At 34.8% G+C, this 16928-nt stretch overlaps 3 protein-coding genes across 4 annotated transcripts in view; 1 reads left to right on the top strand and 2 right to left on the bottom strand.

The window, feature by feature from the left end:
- Positions 1 to 2036, bottom strand: part of LOC137400288 (E3 ubiquitin-protein ligase HECTD1-like) — a 54981-nt gene extending 52945 nt beyond the window's left edge. The window contains exons 1-2 of the mRNA XM_068086619.1: positions 1935 to 2036; positions 658 to 933 (exon numbers count right to left, since the gene is read on the bottom strand). Of these exons, the coding sequence (XP_067942720.1) occupies positions 658 to 873 (216 nt within the window). The 5' untranslated portion in view covers positions 874 to 933; positions 1935 to 2036. The remainder of the gene's footprint in view (positions 1 to 657; positions 934 to 1934) is intronic.
- A 244-nt stretch (positions 2037 to 2280) lies between these two features.
- On the top strand, positions 2281 to 10581 carry LOC137399611 (ankyrin repeat domain-containing protein 45-like). Of its 2 annotated transcripts, XM_068085792.1 has the most exons (7): positions 2281 to 2478; positions 3996 to 4131; positions 7211 to 7378; positions 8222 to 8316; positions 8962 to 9103; positions 9672 to 9700; positions 10465 to 10581. In XM_068085792.1, the coding sequence occupies exons 1-6, from the start codon at positions 2338 to 2340 to the stop codon at positions 9689 to 9691; spliced, it is 702 nt and encodes a 233-aa protein (XP_067941893.1). In that variant the 5' UTR covers positions 2281 to 2337; the 3' UTR covers positions 9692 to 9700; positions 10465 to 10581. The 2 variants fall into 2 exon arrangements, with proteins under 2 accessions (XP_067941893.1, XP_067941892.1); XM_068085791.1 differs by lacking the exon at positions 9672 to 9700 and having other exon boundaries at positions 10465 to 10557.
- On the bottom strand, positions 10535 to 16697 carry LOC137399612 (ergosterol biosynthetic protein 28 homolog). The gene is made up of 4 exons (XM_068085793.1): positions 16446 to 16697; positions 13182 to 13272; positions 11948 to 12066; positions 10535 to 10883 (listed from the first exon to the last, which is right to left on the bottom strand). Exons 1-4 carry the CDS (start codon positions 16582 to 16584, stop codon positions 10804 to 10806), a joined length of 429 nt encoding a protein of 142 aa, XP_067941894.1. The 5' UTR covers positions 16585 to 16697; the 3' UTR covers positions 10535 to 10803.
- Positions 16698 to 16928: the final 231 nt, after the last annotated feature.

Here is a 16928-nt window from a genome sequence, read left to right as displayed (position 1 = left end):
GGCACATCAAAGTATGTTTCACTTGAAATAATCATTGTTAAAATATTTATTCAAGGAAAAAATGATTAAATATTGAACGGGACTATGAAAAACATTAACCTGTGACCCTTGCTAAAACTCAGACTACCTAGACTAAAGGAACTGGCATTAGTCAATATTTTTAACCAACTGAAGCGTATGTTGCACTAAATAGCACAGCTATTTACCTTCATACTTAACAATTGACCTTGATAAACAACAACGATTGCTGGAAAGCAAAAATGTGCTAGAATGGCAGGTTAAATCAAATAAAAGGTGATCAAAGAAGAATTGCATTGCTGCATGTTCACATTGATTATAATGTGACATAGAATAGGATGCTCCACATCAAGCATTGAATAGTTATTCGTAACGGCTCGGCAAATGTTGTACAAGCAGAGAATAAACCACTCTGAAGAGCCATTGCTTCATAGCTTAAGTAGGAATTTTAGTAATTAACTAAACCAGATTAGGCACTCAACCGGTTACACTCATAGATGTTTATAATAACTTTTGTATCATATGCTATAGAAATCACTTATTAACTTTGCATTGAATAAAACTAAAAGCAAAATGGCATGTACCTTGAGTGTCCAGTACAGTTTACATTTTAAGCAACTTAACGCAATCTTTATATACCTCGAGGACATTGTCAGGGGCAGTCTCATCAATGAAGATCCGACATAAAGCAGGAAGAAATGTACGCGGGGGGCAACTTTCGAAGCACCTGTCTACATTGTCTGACATGAGCAACAGCATGCAGAGCTGCTCCAAGGCTATGAGCTGCATGTCTCGCTCTTCCCCAGCCCCCATTTGCAGCCATTCAAGCAGAGTGTCTGGATCAACATCAGCCATGTTGTCCTTGTGGTACCAGCCGTACCAATGCTCTCACGATCAACGATACAGATATATAACCTGCCAATGGAAAGCTCATTTAAAATATTAGATCATAAAAATATAGCTAATCGTTCTGGCAAAACTTACCCATCCATGAAACTCCTGAGGATAAATAAAGAGTTAACAGAGCTGATCATACAACCAGTTAATAGGCTTGAACAAGTATACTTGCGTTGACCTCCACTATACACTTTATTATTACATAATTTGATTATTTATTTGTTAATTATTTATATCCATTTATAATAATTATTTTTCATACTTATTCGACCAATCATAAGATCATCATTCACTAACATAAAGCAAATTAACTTTTGTTCCAAAAGGATTAAAACGAATTGAAATGAAAAACTACAAGAAATCTATTGATGCTTGCACTGTAAAACTTAATGCAAAGTGAAAATACGTAAATACGTGTTGTTAAAATTAAAATCACTTATAGAAGACCATTATTGGTTTATCGACAATCGAACAGGAAGAACGTGGTTTTTAATTTGGCGAACAATTTGTAAAAATAAATTTTTAAGTGCATCGAGTACATAACGTTGAAAAGCATTAGAATTAATTAGTAATGCTTTGACTTGCCGCTATGTAGCCTTTAGGTAACTTATATCGTGCGTGAATAATTTAGCCAGTTAGAACGACTCTTGTGATTAAACAATGATCAATCTTTATTCGTCTTTGTTCGCTAATCCTCTAAAGGTTAGCTGCCATGGCAAATCGTTTTATAGTCTCGTTGAAAGTTAGCAAAGTTACCAGTTTTTTTGATCGAATAAACCTAGTCTCAGCATTGAGCCATTTACTGGTGACAACTTGAACACCTCTTGTAACAGAATAAAACATTAGAACAAGGCCACTTGTGCTAACAAAATCAACTAATATGCCCCCACAAAGCTTCCATGTTTACAAACAATTTTAGTCGGAAACCAAAACTACAAAAACGAATGCTTAGCATATCCAAGGGATGGATTACTTATATCGACCTACAACTTGATTTATAGCAATGAAATAAAATTTACCAGTAATAATCTTATCAAACAAAAAAGATTCGGAAATATCAGTTTCTCCAAGCTAGTAAAGCTCAGGGTGGAAATGCTGACGTTCAAACGGGTAAACACTCCTTTGTCGTACCTCCAGGCTAACTTGAGAGTCGAGGTCACGTGATAACCACAAGCACTCTCAAAGTAGGCTCATTCATAGTAAGGTGAAAAATCAAATAAAAAATATATAATTTGTTTTATAATTTTTAATTTAAAATAAAATTTTTAATGAAACGTTCAAATAAACATAAATTAAAACAAATTATACTACGTTTACTATGGAGAGTATTGTTGCTATCGAAGCTGCTTCCGGTTTGAAAAACGATATGAGCTTATCAAGGAAAAGCTCGAATTAATAGTATTTCCTTTGGATGTGTTCAATATGATTGACGAAGAACAAATTGTTGCGTCAGAAGATGTTGGACCTGACCTTAGCGTCAACATAGCTTACCAATGCGCAATGAAAGGAAGTGTCACTAGATTTCTAACCTGCTTTGATAGTGAAGAAGATCCCTATCATGAAGTAAGCCAATTATACTGCATGTATGTAGTTTAATCAGTCAGTGTTCAGGTTTCGACGTCTGTATGACTTAATTTATATTAGTTTGTTGTTTGTTTTATTAAATGTTTATTGAAGGTCTATTTGACCCTGCAATAACAAAATAACGGTACCTTTCGGTTTGTAATACTCATCAATAGTCATGCAGTTTTGTTTAGTTGGTAAGAGCTGATTCCTTTTCACTATTTTTTTGTTCCTCTGTTGCAGAAAGCATCAAATTTAGCTACCACATTTTTGTAGTTACCTATCTTTCAATTGTCTTCCAGAGAATTTTACTGATTTGAATATGTCTACTTTCCTTGGGCCTACACATCTCAGCAAGATAACCATTTTAATTTTATCATCAAACTCTGACCTCTCAGCTGCTGTGAGAAAGAGTTCAACTTTTTTTTATTGTGTCCACTAATTGGACAAGCCAGATTCATCCTTTACAGGTTTGAGAGCAAAAAGTAGACATTCGGTTTCAAAGAAAACTGTCAAAAGCTTCGGCAACTTGACAGTAGTGGTTGCTTCTGTCTGCACTCACTCAGGTCTTCACTCGGGGCACTATGTTTATGCTTCCGTGTTTGTATGACTTCACTTTAGTTTGTTGTTAATTTTATTAGCACTCTATCGAAGGTCCACTCGCACTGCAATAACAAAAAAATAAGCATGTTTGACTATTAAAGAATATTGTTTGAGAATATAAATATAATAATAATAAATATAAATACAAACAAAATATGATAACATCAATAGTCAGCTTTATGGGTTTTTAAATAAAACGGGTTTTATTAACAAAACGGGAGCAAGTTTGTTTATAGCTCATCTGCTTTTTGATGCTCGTAACAATTATGTGTTTGTAACTTGCACAAGCTAATAGCTCACAAGTGTTTACCAGGTTTTGAAGTCAACTATGGTCATGTAACATACCTGTACTTGCATGTCATTGAACTTATGCCAAGTTTATAGCTTCATGTTCTTTTGTATGTAAAACTTGAAAAGAAAGTGCTTGCTGTCTATAAACAGTATGTGAGAACTCTTATTACTAAGCAGTTTGTTTATATTGCATTTTTCGAGATTTTGTTAATTTATCGCGTCATTTTTCGTTGTTGTCACTGGAAACTATAACAACCTAAGTTGCACGTGCTAGCTCTATTTTTAGCATTTTTGTGTGTCCTAACAGTTCTTAAAATGCACAATAACAAGGTTCCATCTCAAGTTTTGAGATTTTGTTCAGATTAATCAAGCTATTTTGTTTTAAATTCATGTCACTTAAAAAACTCGCAGATATTTTGTTTCATGTACTAGTTATTAGTTACTACATTAAATTAAAAATTTGATAAAAAAGTAAACAGGCAATACATAAACATCACAGCAAGCTTTCAAAACAACTTTGTCTTACTTTTTTAGAAGATTTCTTGAAAAAAATAAAAATCTTACTTCGTAAAAAATATGATAATTAATATTTGTATTGTCAAGCGAGCATATTACTGATACAGGTAATACCTGATCAGGTGAACCAAAGAGATGGTGAAGCCAGGTCTCCTTTAGATATTGCTGCTGCATTGGGGCGACTGGACATGGTAAGAGAGTTACTGGCAAGAGGAGCTGAAGTCAATTCTGCATCCATAAAAGGTATCATGTTGTGGTTATTAAAGTTTACAGCAGAGACAGAGACACGCATAACTTCTGATAAAAGAGTTATTTTAACATACGTTCTGTTTGTTCTTTTCTTGTTGTTTATTTTAATTAAACACGTAACAAAGCGAATATAAAGTTCTCATTCATAAATGTTTTTTGGTATTAACCCGTGCTTTCATGTTTTAATAATAGTAAACTTGCAGACAACAAAACATAAATTTATTGTCATTCACACATAGATGACAATAGCTGACACGTAGATCTTTTTGCTTTTTAAAGGACTAGCTGGTTAGAATGTTTATCTGGCTTATCTGAGCGAGACCAAGGTGTTTGACTATAAACTACTACCTTTTTATATGTGACTAGCCAAATGTCCGGCGTTGCACGAGTGTTAAAAACAGCTTATAAACAGTGGCAGGTAATGTAGTTCCTTGCCATTAGCCTGAATGGGAGGTTCCAAGATCGAAACTTCTGTGATATGGATTGTCATTGCTAAATACTAATTACTGTACATGGACAGACCGGGCCACAGATGACAAACATTAAGATTGCTAAATACTAATTACTGTAGATGGACAGACCGGGCCACAGATGACAAACATCAAGATTGCTAAATACTAATTACTGTAGATGGACAGACCGGGCCACAGATGACAAACATCAAGATTGCTAAATACTAATTACTGTAGATGGACAGACCGGGCCACAGATGACAAACATCAAGATTGCTAAATACTAATTACTGTAGATGGACAGACCGGGCCACAGATGACAAACATCAAGATTGCTAAATACTAATTACTGTAGATGGACAGACCGGGCCACAGATGACAAACATCAAGATTGCTAAATACTAATTACTGTAGATGCACAGACCGGGCCAGACAAACAGATGACAGACAGACAGACATACAGATGGACAGACCGGGCCACAGATGACAAACATCAAGATTGCTAAATACTAATTACTGTAGATGGACAGACCGGGCCACAGATGACAAACATCAAGATTGCTAAATACTAATTACTGTAGATGGACAGACAGGGCCACAGATGACAAACATCAAGATTGCTAAATACTAATTACTGTAGATGGACAGACCGGGCCACAGATGACAAACATCAAGATTGCTAAATACTAATTACTGTAGATGGACAGACCGGGCCACAGATGACAAACATCAAGATTGCTAAATACTAATTACTGTAGATGGACAGACCGGGCCACAGATGACAAACATCAAGATTGCTAAATACTAATTACTGTAGATGGACAGACCGGGCCACAGATGACAAACATCAAGATTGCTAAATACTAATTACTGTAGATGGACAGACCGGGCCACAGATGACAAACATCAAGATTGCTAAATACTAATTACTGTAGATGGACAGACCGGGCCACAGATGACAAACATCAAGATTGCTAAATACTAATTACTGTAGATGGACAGACCGGGCCAGACAAACAGATGACAGACAGACAGACATACAGATGGACAGACCGGGCCACAGATGACAAACATCAAGATTGCTAAATACTAATTACTGTAGATGGACAGACCGGGCCAGACAAACAGATGACAGACAGACAGACATACAGATGGACAGACCGGGCCAGATAAACAGATGACAGACAGACAGACATACAGATGGACAGACAGGGCCACAGATGACAAACATCAAGAGTTATATATCTAGATTGAATGACCTGCCATACTGTTTACCTATTATTTTCACAAACAAGTCAAAGCTCAAGCACTCTTTTAAACTGCTTTTTAAATATTATTCAGGCATTTTATATATTTATGGCAAACTCTTTAGATGTTAACTGGTGGTTAGTATACATGCGTCCCGTTTTTAAAAATTGTGGAGCTTCTACTCAAAAAGCGAAAAGCTTTCAACGTGCCAAATACATTAAAACTTTGACTTTCGACATCCGATGTAAAATTTGAACAAACCTTAATATATGAAATGATTTCTGACATCCAAAGTTTTTAAAAATTTCAAAGTTTTTTTAGTAAAATTGATACGAAGAATAAAAATAAAAATAAATTTTAGATAAGAGAAGTGTATAAACTAAGTTGTTTCAAACGATATCTAGTGAACTTACAATACGTTTAGCCATGCATTTTTCAACTGACTATTTTACTAAACTTAGCTTAGCGTACACTTCCATCCACATGTCACATAGAGTGACAATTGAAACCTTTTTTTACTGATTGTTCTATTAATAATTTACTTTCTACATATAGTCTAAGTATTTTCAGATAGTTTTTACATAATTTATTATAAGGCTATATATAATGATTTGAAAGATTTTTCTTTTCTACTCTGGACCAAATTAAGCCAAAGGCAGTACATTCTTATTGGAATCTTATTTTTATCAAAGTGTTCAATCTAACATACAAAGTGCAGAACAATTAATAGAGTCAAGTAACTTTGTATATGAAGATTTCATTGTGTTGCCTTACATATAGGAGGTGTTTGTTACCGATATTAACAGGCCAGCATGAGAACTTAAATCTTAAATGTGTATAGTTTTCAAAGTATGGTTGTTTGAGGTTTACTAAAAAATTGGTTCTGTAGGGCAAGTTGGTTCATATGATTTTTAAATTAAGTACTGTCCAAACTTAATTACACTACTAGATGCTTTCCACAAAAGAGACATATTGAAACTAGCTACTAAAATGAAAATTCAAAAAGCCAAACTATAAAATTTTACTATTTTCTAAACAGCAATTATTAGCAAATTATGAGATATTTCTGTAGAATTAAAATGCCTGCACTGCGCAATAAAATAGTCTCCTAAATCTGACTGCTGAAAATCGTTAGCTGTTTTATTGGTCAACTAAGTGAAGTCTCTAAGAGTGTTTGTCCGCTCTCTCTTTTGCGGTCGGTTGTTTTGACAATGATTGTCTTTTAGTTCAGGCTTTATTACTGACTTCCATGCAGCTCTGTTTTCTGCTTTCTTTTGCCATCTGTACGTGTCTAGTTCTTTTCACTTCATGTTATGAAGAGTGCTCTAAAAGTGCTAAGAGGACAGATATAAACGTGTTTGGTGTTGTTTAAGGTATTACAGCATTACATCGAGCAGCTGACTGGGGCAAGATTGACGTAGTCAAACTTTTAGTTGAGAATGGAGCGGACATGCAGGCCAGGACAACTTACGGAGAAAGACCTCGAGAAAGCGCATTTCGATATAAGCATATTGAATGCGTTGATTATCTCGACTGGGCTGGTTAGAAATACATCTAAATATGAAATGAGTGTAGATGTGTAACAGACTTACACCTGATTCATAAGCCTGTTGAAAAAATTAAGTGCTTTCAAAGATAGACTTAATTTTTTTAAATTTATCTGATCGAAATTTGAAGGTTTACGAAATTTGAATGCGCACGGTTTATTATCAATGAGTAACTATACTAATATTGCAGTCATATATATGTTAATAAGGTAATTGGTATAAATTACGAAATTCTAAACAATTTATTACTAATAAACTTAGTTTTTTCAGTAGTGATACCAAAATTATCTTTTACATTAATAATGCTCTCTCTACAACTAGTTTATTACCGCAATTACTGTTTTGAATTATAGCAGCGAAATATGGAAAACTAGTAATGATAAAACAAAAGAAAAAATAAATTACTCTGTGGAAATAAAATATGTTATTAATCATAGGTGCAAGGTGGTTTTAAGAAAATATAAAAAGTTCTAAAATAAAGGTTAACATGTTTAAGGGAGTTGTCTCATCTTTTACTCTAATCCTGAAAGGAATTTTGTGAAATGAGAAAAAAAGTTTGAGCTCAGAACAAATTAATGCATTATTTTTAAACTCATTTGCAAAACAGTAATTGCAAGAAAAACAGAAGAATTGCTTGAAATGTTGCTAATACATAATAACAACCACATACGATGAACTACAAAGTCACGCTACTATAATTGTTATAAGAGATGTAGTTGTTGATCTCAATATTTCTTTGTTGAACTTAGTCAGTAGTGATTGATTCTTACACTTCTGCTAAATCAGGTCAAGGATATTAAACAATCAAAAGCAATTACCGCATTCTTTTTTCTCCAGAGGCTCGAGAAGCACTCATAACGTCTATTCAAGATGCGAGAGATACATTGGCGGACCCTGAAAAGGTTCAAGGTAGATTCTCCAGAGACGATAAGGTTTGTTGTTTTTTCTAAACCTGGCCTTATGAATAACACTTTTAATAAAAAAACAAAATATTTTAAATACTGCCTATTATATGTATTTTTAACTAGCCGAATGCCCCGCGTTGCACATGAATTAAATAACAGCTTATAAACCGTGGCAGGTAACGTAGTTGTCCGCCACTTTTCATTAGCCTGGCACATTGCCAATGACTAATTTGAGTAAGCTACTATTCGTATTGCTAAACTTGCTAGTAAGCTAGTATTTGTATTGCTAAAATTGCTAATAAGAGCTGTGAGAACAAACTTTAGTGACGTTGCATAACGCAGAGTGGTATGCGTATTTTAACTGACATAACAACTGATATCACCTAATGAATTCAATGCATCTCACGCAGCTTAATTGGCTGGGTTATGGTCTGGTGAGCGAGTGGTTCCAAGATCAAATCCAGCAGGAAGCAGATCTTTCCTTTTTAGATTTTAATAGCTATAGTTGGACACACCGGACGACAGATTTTGAGATTTATGTATACATGTATATAGATATTGACTTATTACACTTTTAGATATTGTCGCGGACAACCTATTCATGAAAGTTTTTTAGTATTTCAAACAATGATGATGGTTTCAAACTAGTGATAGCATCTTCTTGCATTTCAGCAAGTGACAGTGAACACCTGCAATGAGAAGACACAGTGGCTCGAGGCCAATCCTGATGCTACTACCAATGACTTCATACAACAGAGGAAAGACTTTGAAGACTCATTGGCTCCTATTTGGGCTAAACTCTTGGAACCTCCGAGTATGTACTCATTATAGATGGTTCACTTCATATGTACTTCAACACATTGGCATACTTGTATTTTCATTTCAGAGTTGTATGCTCTTGTTGGAATATGTAAAACTTGCAAAACTTTAGGTAAATTGAATACTAGAAGTTCATTCCACTTTTTAGGCTTGGAGCAGAGCTGTTATAACAAACTTCCTTAAAACTTGCAAAAGTTATAAACTCCTGAGCTTTGACATATTTATTTTGTGAAATAAGGAGTTGCATGCTCTTGTTTGAGTATGGGGATAGTTCTTTATATGCCGAGTCCTGACTGGCAGTTCACTCTCAAGCTAGCTAATGTCTCACAAACAGCAAACATTTTTTCTATTTTTAGGCTTCCATATTTTCTCATTAGAGCATAGATCTAAGGTTGAAACTGGGTTGATTACTGACCTTGATATGCACATATGCATGTACTGATTTGTAACTGAGATGATGAGAACATCTATATATAGAGCAGAAATGCACTAAAATTGCAGGTTTAAACGAAGAAGTTCACCTAGTTCTTGCTCTGTTACCCATGTGTTGATAATCGTTGTAGAAACACCCCAAAAGAAATAAGGATGATAGGTATATAATTAGAATGTAGTAGCGTGTATTGCACAATGCCCTTTATTCCATCCAATGCAAATTGACAAATTGGAGTTGGAACTTGGGCCACACTAGAACACTAATACATAACACATTAGCTTTAATGCCTCAACACCATTAATCAAAACTGAGTCTATGTGCTCTAAGTCTGTGGTGCTATGTAAAGCCTGTTCAATTTTAGTCTATAATCAACTAAAACTTATTTGCTATTGGGCAACAAAACTACTGCATGTTGAGATTAAATGCTCTAAAATAAGTTGACGCCTGAAAACTTATGGTTAAATAATGGGCTGCATCAATGAAAGACAATATATAACATTGTCATTCAGAAAATGTTTATGTATAACATTAAGAAACATTTTTTGTCCTCTATGTTGTCCCAAAGGCACCTGTCTGATGAAGGTGTGATGCAATGCAGTGGTGTGCATGTGAGAATCGGGCACCGCTTCAAATGATCATTGTCCTTCAAACCACGTGAGCTCAACTAAGGAGTTGTCTGTCAATGCTATATTTCATTGTGGCCAGATGACTCTCGAATTGGTTTCACGTGCTTTGAGTTAGCTTCACACTAATCTCCGCAACTCACATCCCTGCGGCCACTAAGCAGTAACCTATTCTTGCAATGTTAAAATTTAGAAATATATGATCGTAAATTATATCTAGTCTCGATGTCTTGTATTACAATCAATTTTTAGCCATTGATGTGCTGATAATCAAACTGTATTGCGTTACATTTTTTCTAGATGTAGAACTAATGAAAAAACCAACATCTGCTGGACTGAAGGCTACATGAAGAACTTGAGCTATATTGCGTACTGTTTACATCGTAATTTATTGACCATAACCAAGTATTAGTTTTCAATTCTTTATGGTTGTATATGATTTGGAAGAGTGTTTGTTATATAGCGGATTACTATATAAAATAGAAAACCAGCTGCCTGTATAAAGTACCCATGGATTACCAGGTTAGATAAAATAGCAAAAAATTGCAACAAAAAAGCAACAACACAAAAAACATTAGTGAGGCGAGAATAAAAGATAATAAAATAAGGTATTCAGCTACTCCAACAAGTCAATTCTCCTTAATTTACTTTGGAGCGTACTACCACCTCCTCGAATTCTATGTACCACTGAGCAATGAACATCCACACCAACGTCATAGCTACAAATACAACGGTTACAAGACATCTTCAACACCAGCATTATATCCATTAATAGAAAGTGAATACAGTCCGCCGTCATGTCTTCAATAAATTTGTTAGAGAAAGTCTTAGCGACTCTGTGATATTTCAAGAAACGATGGTAATTTAATGATATGGAGAAGAAAACTTCTGCTAACAACTGTAACGTCATGGATACGCGAATTGATCACATGAATTAAACCAACAATCAAAAGTCTAGCAATCAAAATTGATTACAAAAATTGTTTTCATGCCGTTTGCGAATAAAAGATATGCTGAAGCTGACCAATTGCGTTGGTAACAATCTTCCATGACGTGAACAGAATTTCACAATGTGGCTATTTGAAGGTAGACGATTTGAAGACTGCTACCGTTCAAAGAGATATCACCAATCTTACAAACGATATAATTGTGTAACGGCGATTTATCTAACATCTGATGATTTTCAAAGAGTGATACTGGAACTGAAACGCGTGGGCCTTTTAGGCTTACAATAAGCTCATTCCACAGCCTTCCATGCCCAAGGGCATTCATGGTGTGTGTGTGTATCCCAGCTCTCCCCACTTGGGCAATCATGAAATACATGTTTCTAATCATGACGAACACAAAACGATTATTTTTAAGTTAAATACCCAAATAAATATTAACAAAAATTCATAAGTTCTTCTATATAATAATATCGCAATGTATCACAAATTTTCTATAAATAGACGTATCGCAATATTACAACTTTGCAATATCGAATTGTCTGGTGATTTTTGGAAATTATGAAGCTCTAGGTTTAGCAAATAATGTACTTGATGACAATCGGGTATTCCGGTAAAACACAAACTTCATCAGCGCTTGTAAAGAGAGACTTGTCAGTCTTACACCATTTAAAGATTAAAATAATAGAGAACAAACAAATGGCGGTGAAAGCCTTGGTAAACAAAAAAAAATTCATGTCAAATAATGATGCACTAAAAACAACAATATCTTTTGTGTAAGCAGCGATAATCAATAACCAAAACGTTTTCGAGAATTGCTATGTAACTGTGGAACTTACTAGACACAGCCACTGGTATTTTGAAACCCATGGAGACATTCCAAGTCTTAAAGATCAACATCTCAGAGGTAAAGTGAGAGATATGGATGAGATACGTGAACATGGCCACATAGTAGAGCCTAAAACATACTCATATTTGTAAAGCAGAGCACATAGTGCGGTCATACCTGTCAGCATGGCGACAGCACAAAACATTTTTTATATTCATATCTATTAGCTTGGACCTGCTACAAATGTAAGATGAATTATTATGAAACTCCAAATCTGGCAAATCAAGGTCATGTAATGGTACAGTGATAATTCATAACAAATCACAACTGGAAGGTACTTTGAGACGGTCTTGCTGAAAAGGAAATATTTAAATAATTTGCATCACGACCATGTACAATGGACATTCAATAAAAAAGGTGAATTTATTTATAAAAAGTGTTGTATGATGAGTAGAAACTCAATTTTTAAAGTTCAGGACACAACGGTTTGCCTATAAAGTCATGCTAACTGTTTGTTGGAAAGTGCATGGGCCTATCACTATTTCCTATCTTGGCAAATGTACCACTTACTATGAACTTTTAAAGCAGATCAAAAAGGATGTGAAAATAAATGTCAAAATTTACAGCCAGCTAGAGTCTTCTTTCACAAATGAAAGACCGCAGACAAATGCCAGAACAACAGAAACAATCAACAAATTCCATTGAGAATTGCTACCACATCCACCTTACAGTCCTTATGTTACACTTACATCAACCTGTTTGCAGTTTCTTAGAGGAAGCCACTTTAATAGCAATGACAAGGTTGAGATTGCAGCGAACAACTTTATACAAACTCATTTTAAAGATTTTTATGCTGAAGGCATTCAACAGCAGGTAGCTCCAGAGCAAAAAAGTGTGTGACCTTACGTGGAAATTGTTGAAAAATTTACAAAATATGCCAGCTTTTACTTATAATAGAACTATTTTTATAAACCAATTCACCATAATTATTGACTGGCCCGTCATACATGCAAATGTGGTTAATAATGACATCACACTTGATGGAGATGCAGCATGTGAGGACTAACTAGATACCCACCTTGACAATCAACTCCCAAAACAGAAATATAATGATAGTTATGGAAAAAGTGAAATATGACCATTCCTAGATATTAGCTCCATATGTCCTTGACACAAACCTTTAAAACTTCACAAAAAAGTGAAAAACATCTAAAAAGCATAATTAGTAAGCGTGATAAACTTACACTTTATTGTGCAAGTAAAGACTGCAGGCAATTCGTACAACGCTGGCCAGTGTCGTCCATACTCCAAAAAGGCGTGCGGCCAATGCAGTCACTGAAATGAAGATTGGTCTGGTAACATCCAGTGATACTAGGCTACTTTAGAGTGTTAGTGAATGAAGTTTGTCAGTTTTTAATTTGCAGAAAAACAAAGATTTAATTGGCTTATCTCCGTAAATTAGCAACCAAAATCAGCGTAATGCTAATAGGAAGAATTCCTTCAAGATATAGACGTACAGTCAAACATGGATAACTCGAACTTCAAGGGACCGAGCAAAAGTGTTCGAATTATCAGAGCGTTCAAGTTATCAGAGCACTGTCACAAGTCCATATATTTACTTATTTATTAGTAGATACATGTACATATACAAACTATAATATAAATCAAAAGCACAAATGGCTTGTTTCAAATTAAATGCTTCTAATGTAAAGTTTAAAACGTTTTGATGAAAAAGTATAGAGATTTTTCTATCCCTTGAGATTGGTTTGTTGTTTGAGGGATGTTATTGCCAGGACGTTTTTCAGATTGACATTGGCAAAACTTGATCGTTGTTGAAATGCTCAAAAGAAAAGACATTTTTTTTCTTTTGGGGTTTTACCCACGATCAATTTTGCCGTTTTTTCTTGAAGTTTATGCTAAGATTACCTTACTTTACCTGGGATTCGTTAAGAGCAACACTCCGAGGCAGTTCAATTAGAAGTTTTACGAGGATTTACGGTACATTCTATATCACTCACGCTTTTTTAATAGATACTTATTGAATGTACACACGTATTCTGTGTTTAGGTCAAACGATGAATAGTTTTTTGTAGCTCAGACAACGTATACGTTTAATTACAACAATTTTTAAGACGTTTTAAACATACAACATTCCGACGTTGATTCAACACGGAATCAACGTCGGAAAACTATTCATCACGGGCTAGCCGGGTCACGCACTCAAGGATTTTCGCCACGCACATACAAAACAAAAACAACATGCGATTTTTGTTTTGTATGTGCGTGGCGAAAATCCTTGCGCGCGTGACCCGGCTAGCCCGTGCTATTCATCGTATAGCAGTATAAATCAAATTTCACCAAACCTTTAGAAAAGTCGATGACAAAAATATTTTGCCGATGGTGGTAATAACGACGCTTATGAATTACGAAAAGATGAAGTTTACTTCTATGGCTTTGAATAAAGTGATTTTCTAAAGCGATAACAACCGTTTCGGTAGCCGTTGGGCAAAAAAACAGTTCGAATTAACAGTGTTGAGTTCGAGTTATCTATAGCAATTTATCATTACGTGGGAACGGACCAAAGGAAATGTTCGAATTAACCATGTGTTCGAGCTATCCGTGGACGAGTTATCCATGTTTGACTGTACTTGCAATGTTATCATGTTTTACACACTGATTGTAAATATTACCACTGGCATACAGAAAACCAATAAAATACATATTATGCAATATCTCAATCATTTTACACTTACAGCATGGTTTGGATTTAGTGTCCTAAACTAGACCAAAAAAATCATGACTTGGCAAAAAGTAGGTTTGATAAAGAAACATGACTTTTTTCAAAAAAATCAGATTTTTTGTTTCAAATTGATTTTTCGATGTTTGGGATACTTTTTTTGGATAAATTTGATGCTTCTGCCCATTTATGCTTTGTAAACTGTCTGTGTATTGTATAGCACATCAGTAAACCTCGAACCACTGTACTTCCAAAACTATACACATTTAAGATTTAACTTCTCCTGCTTGCCTATTAACATTGATCGGTAATAAAACATTTTCTGTATTGGAAACTTACATGCTTTAATTTGACAAATTGTTATTATATATTTTTCTTACATTGCATGCAACAGATATAAAACTATAATGTGCAAACTACATGTAATCTAGTCACGTAGAGCTACTAGCAGTTTCACGCAAAGCACGAATCAGAGCCAAAGACATAAGTAGGCACTATGAAATATTGATGTTGATGTTAGAGGATTCAAAGAAGAGATTAGTATCATCTGAATAGAGCAAAGGTGTGAATAAGTTGGTGACGTGCGTTAAATCATTTATGTGAATTAAAAAAAGAGTTGGACCAAGGATGGAACCATGAGGTACACTGCATGTTAAATCTAGTATGGAAGATAATGTGTTACCAATAATAGTGTATTGTTTACTTTTGGTTAGATAGCTTTTGATCCAGTTAATTGTGGTGATGATAAGATTAAGACTGGAGTTTTGAGTACAATATGTTATAATCTATTGTGTCAAAGGCTTTAATAAAATCTAGAAAGATGCCAAAAACACATTTACTATCGTTTAAGGAGTTTAAAACATTATTAATCAATTTAATTAGTGCATCCTTGGTGCTGCGTTTTCTCCTCTAACCATATTGCCTATCGTTAAGCAGCAAACTAATCTAATGGTATTCCATAATCTGTTTATTGACATCTTTTTCAATTATCTTACTTAACACTGCTATCAAACTAATGGGTTTGTAATTAGAACAAATTTTATTTGAGCCTTTTTTAAACGAAGGTTCTACTTTATCTATTTTCCTTTTACTTGGTACTTGAAAAGCTGTTGAGGAGTTTAAAATGTCAGTTATTACAGGAGAAACCATAAGAGAAACACAGGTGCTCACCAACTTTATGCATTTTGCGCTATTCTAACCTAACAATGATGTTAAAGTTGCCATAGGCCTGAGTTCCAAGCATGAGTAATAAATATCCATAGTCGGAAGTTTCTTGAGCTATTACCATAACACTTATGAGCAAATAACAATAAAAAGCACTACTGGAAGCAGTGCGAATAATTAAGTTAGGCCTACATACTATACTCGAGTCACCAAAATACTGTACTGCATGACATCAATGATATACAGCCCCCCCTGGGGGGGGGGGCTGTATATCATTGATGACATGTAAACTGGCCAGAGTGAAATGCAAGATCAGAGATTCTAAGCAATGATTAGGTAAGCACACATCTAAAACCGACCAACTTTCCACCCAATACAATGTGCATGCTACCAGTGCCCTAAATACATACATGAATTAATTCATTTTAAATGAATTATTTTAAATAATTCATTCTAAATGAATTCTCAGCACACTCGTTCACAATTTTAAGTTTTAATTTTACCATGAACCACATATTCATTAGTACCAAGACCAGTATTTTCATTGTGGTACACAAAACCATACAAGTCGTGCAAATAATGTGATGAAACAATATCGAACACCTACTCTCTCCAGGACGGCCAGTGTACGAATTTTCCAAAAAACTTGATGCATCTCCAAAATAGATTGCGTAAGTGTTCGTTGTAGCCATAATAGGGAATATGGCAATCCAAAAGCGTAAAAAGAGTTCCATCGAGACCTCCATTCCAGTTTATATAAAAGTATAAACACTAAGATAGTTTTCCTGGTTGCCTCAGTCCGATAGCACATTCAATGCCTTCCTTGAATCCTTTTACGTGCGTGCACAATAGCACCGGATTAACGGTTCCATTTCGCTTTAGAAAAGGACAAACAAATAAACAAAATCGAACCATTTACGCATCGTTTGAGTGAAAAAATCAGGCTAATTATAAGCGGAGTTGTGCAACTACGGTGAGACAACTCTTAGTTGATACAGTTTACTATTACCATTTTGTGCAACTTGATACAATAAAATGTTGTAACTTCAAAGCAACTTATCTTTTAAAATCACGTGTAGCCAAACCCTGT

Source organism: Watersipora subatra, chromosome 7 (assembly GCF_963576615.1).
Source record: "Watersipora subatra chromosome 7, tzWatSuba1.1, whole genome shotgun sequence".
NCBI classification, from domain to species: Eukaryota; Metazoa; Bryozoa; class Gymnolaemata; order Cheilostomatida; family Watersiporidae; genus Watersipora; species Watersipora subatra.
This window is presented reverse-complemented; position numbering and strand designations above follow the sequence as displayed.

Coding starts and splice junctions, on each gene's coding strand:
- LOC137399611 (XM_068085791.1), top strand. CDS start 2,338: ATGATTGACGAAGAACAAATTGTTGCGTCAGAAGATGTTGGACCTGAC. Junction 8,317..8,961: donor GATTCTCCAGAGACGATAAG/GTTTGTTGTTTT, acceptor CTTGCATTTCAG/CAAGTGACAGTGAACACCTG. Junction 9,104..10,464: donor TAAACTCTTGGAACCTCCGA/GTATGTACTCAT, acceptor CATTTTTTCTAG/ATGTAGAACTAATGAAAAAA.
- LOC137399612 (XM_068085793.1), bottom strand. CDS start 16,584: ATGGAGGTCTCGATGGAACTCTTTTTACGCTTTTGGATTGCCATATTC. Junction 13,273..16,445: donor CACTGGCCGTCCTGGAGAGA/GTAGGTGTTCGA, acceptor TCTTCATTTCAG/TGACTGCATTGGCCGCACGC. Junction 12,067..13,181: donor CTTTACTTGCACAATAAAGT/GTAAGTTTATCA, acceptor AGTATGTTTTAG/GCTCTACTATGTGGCCATGT.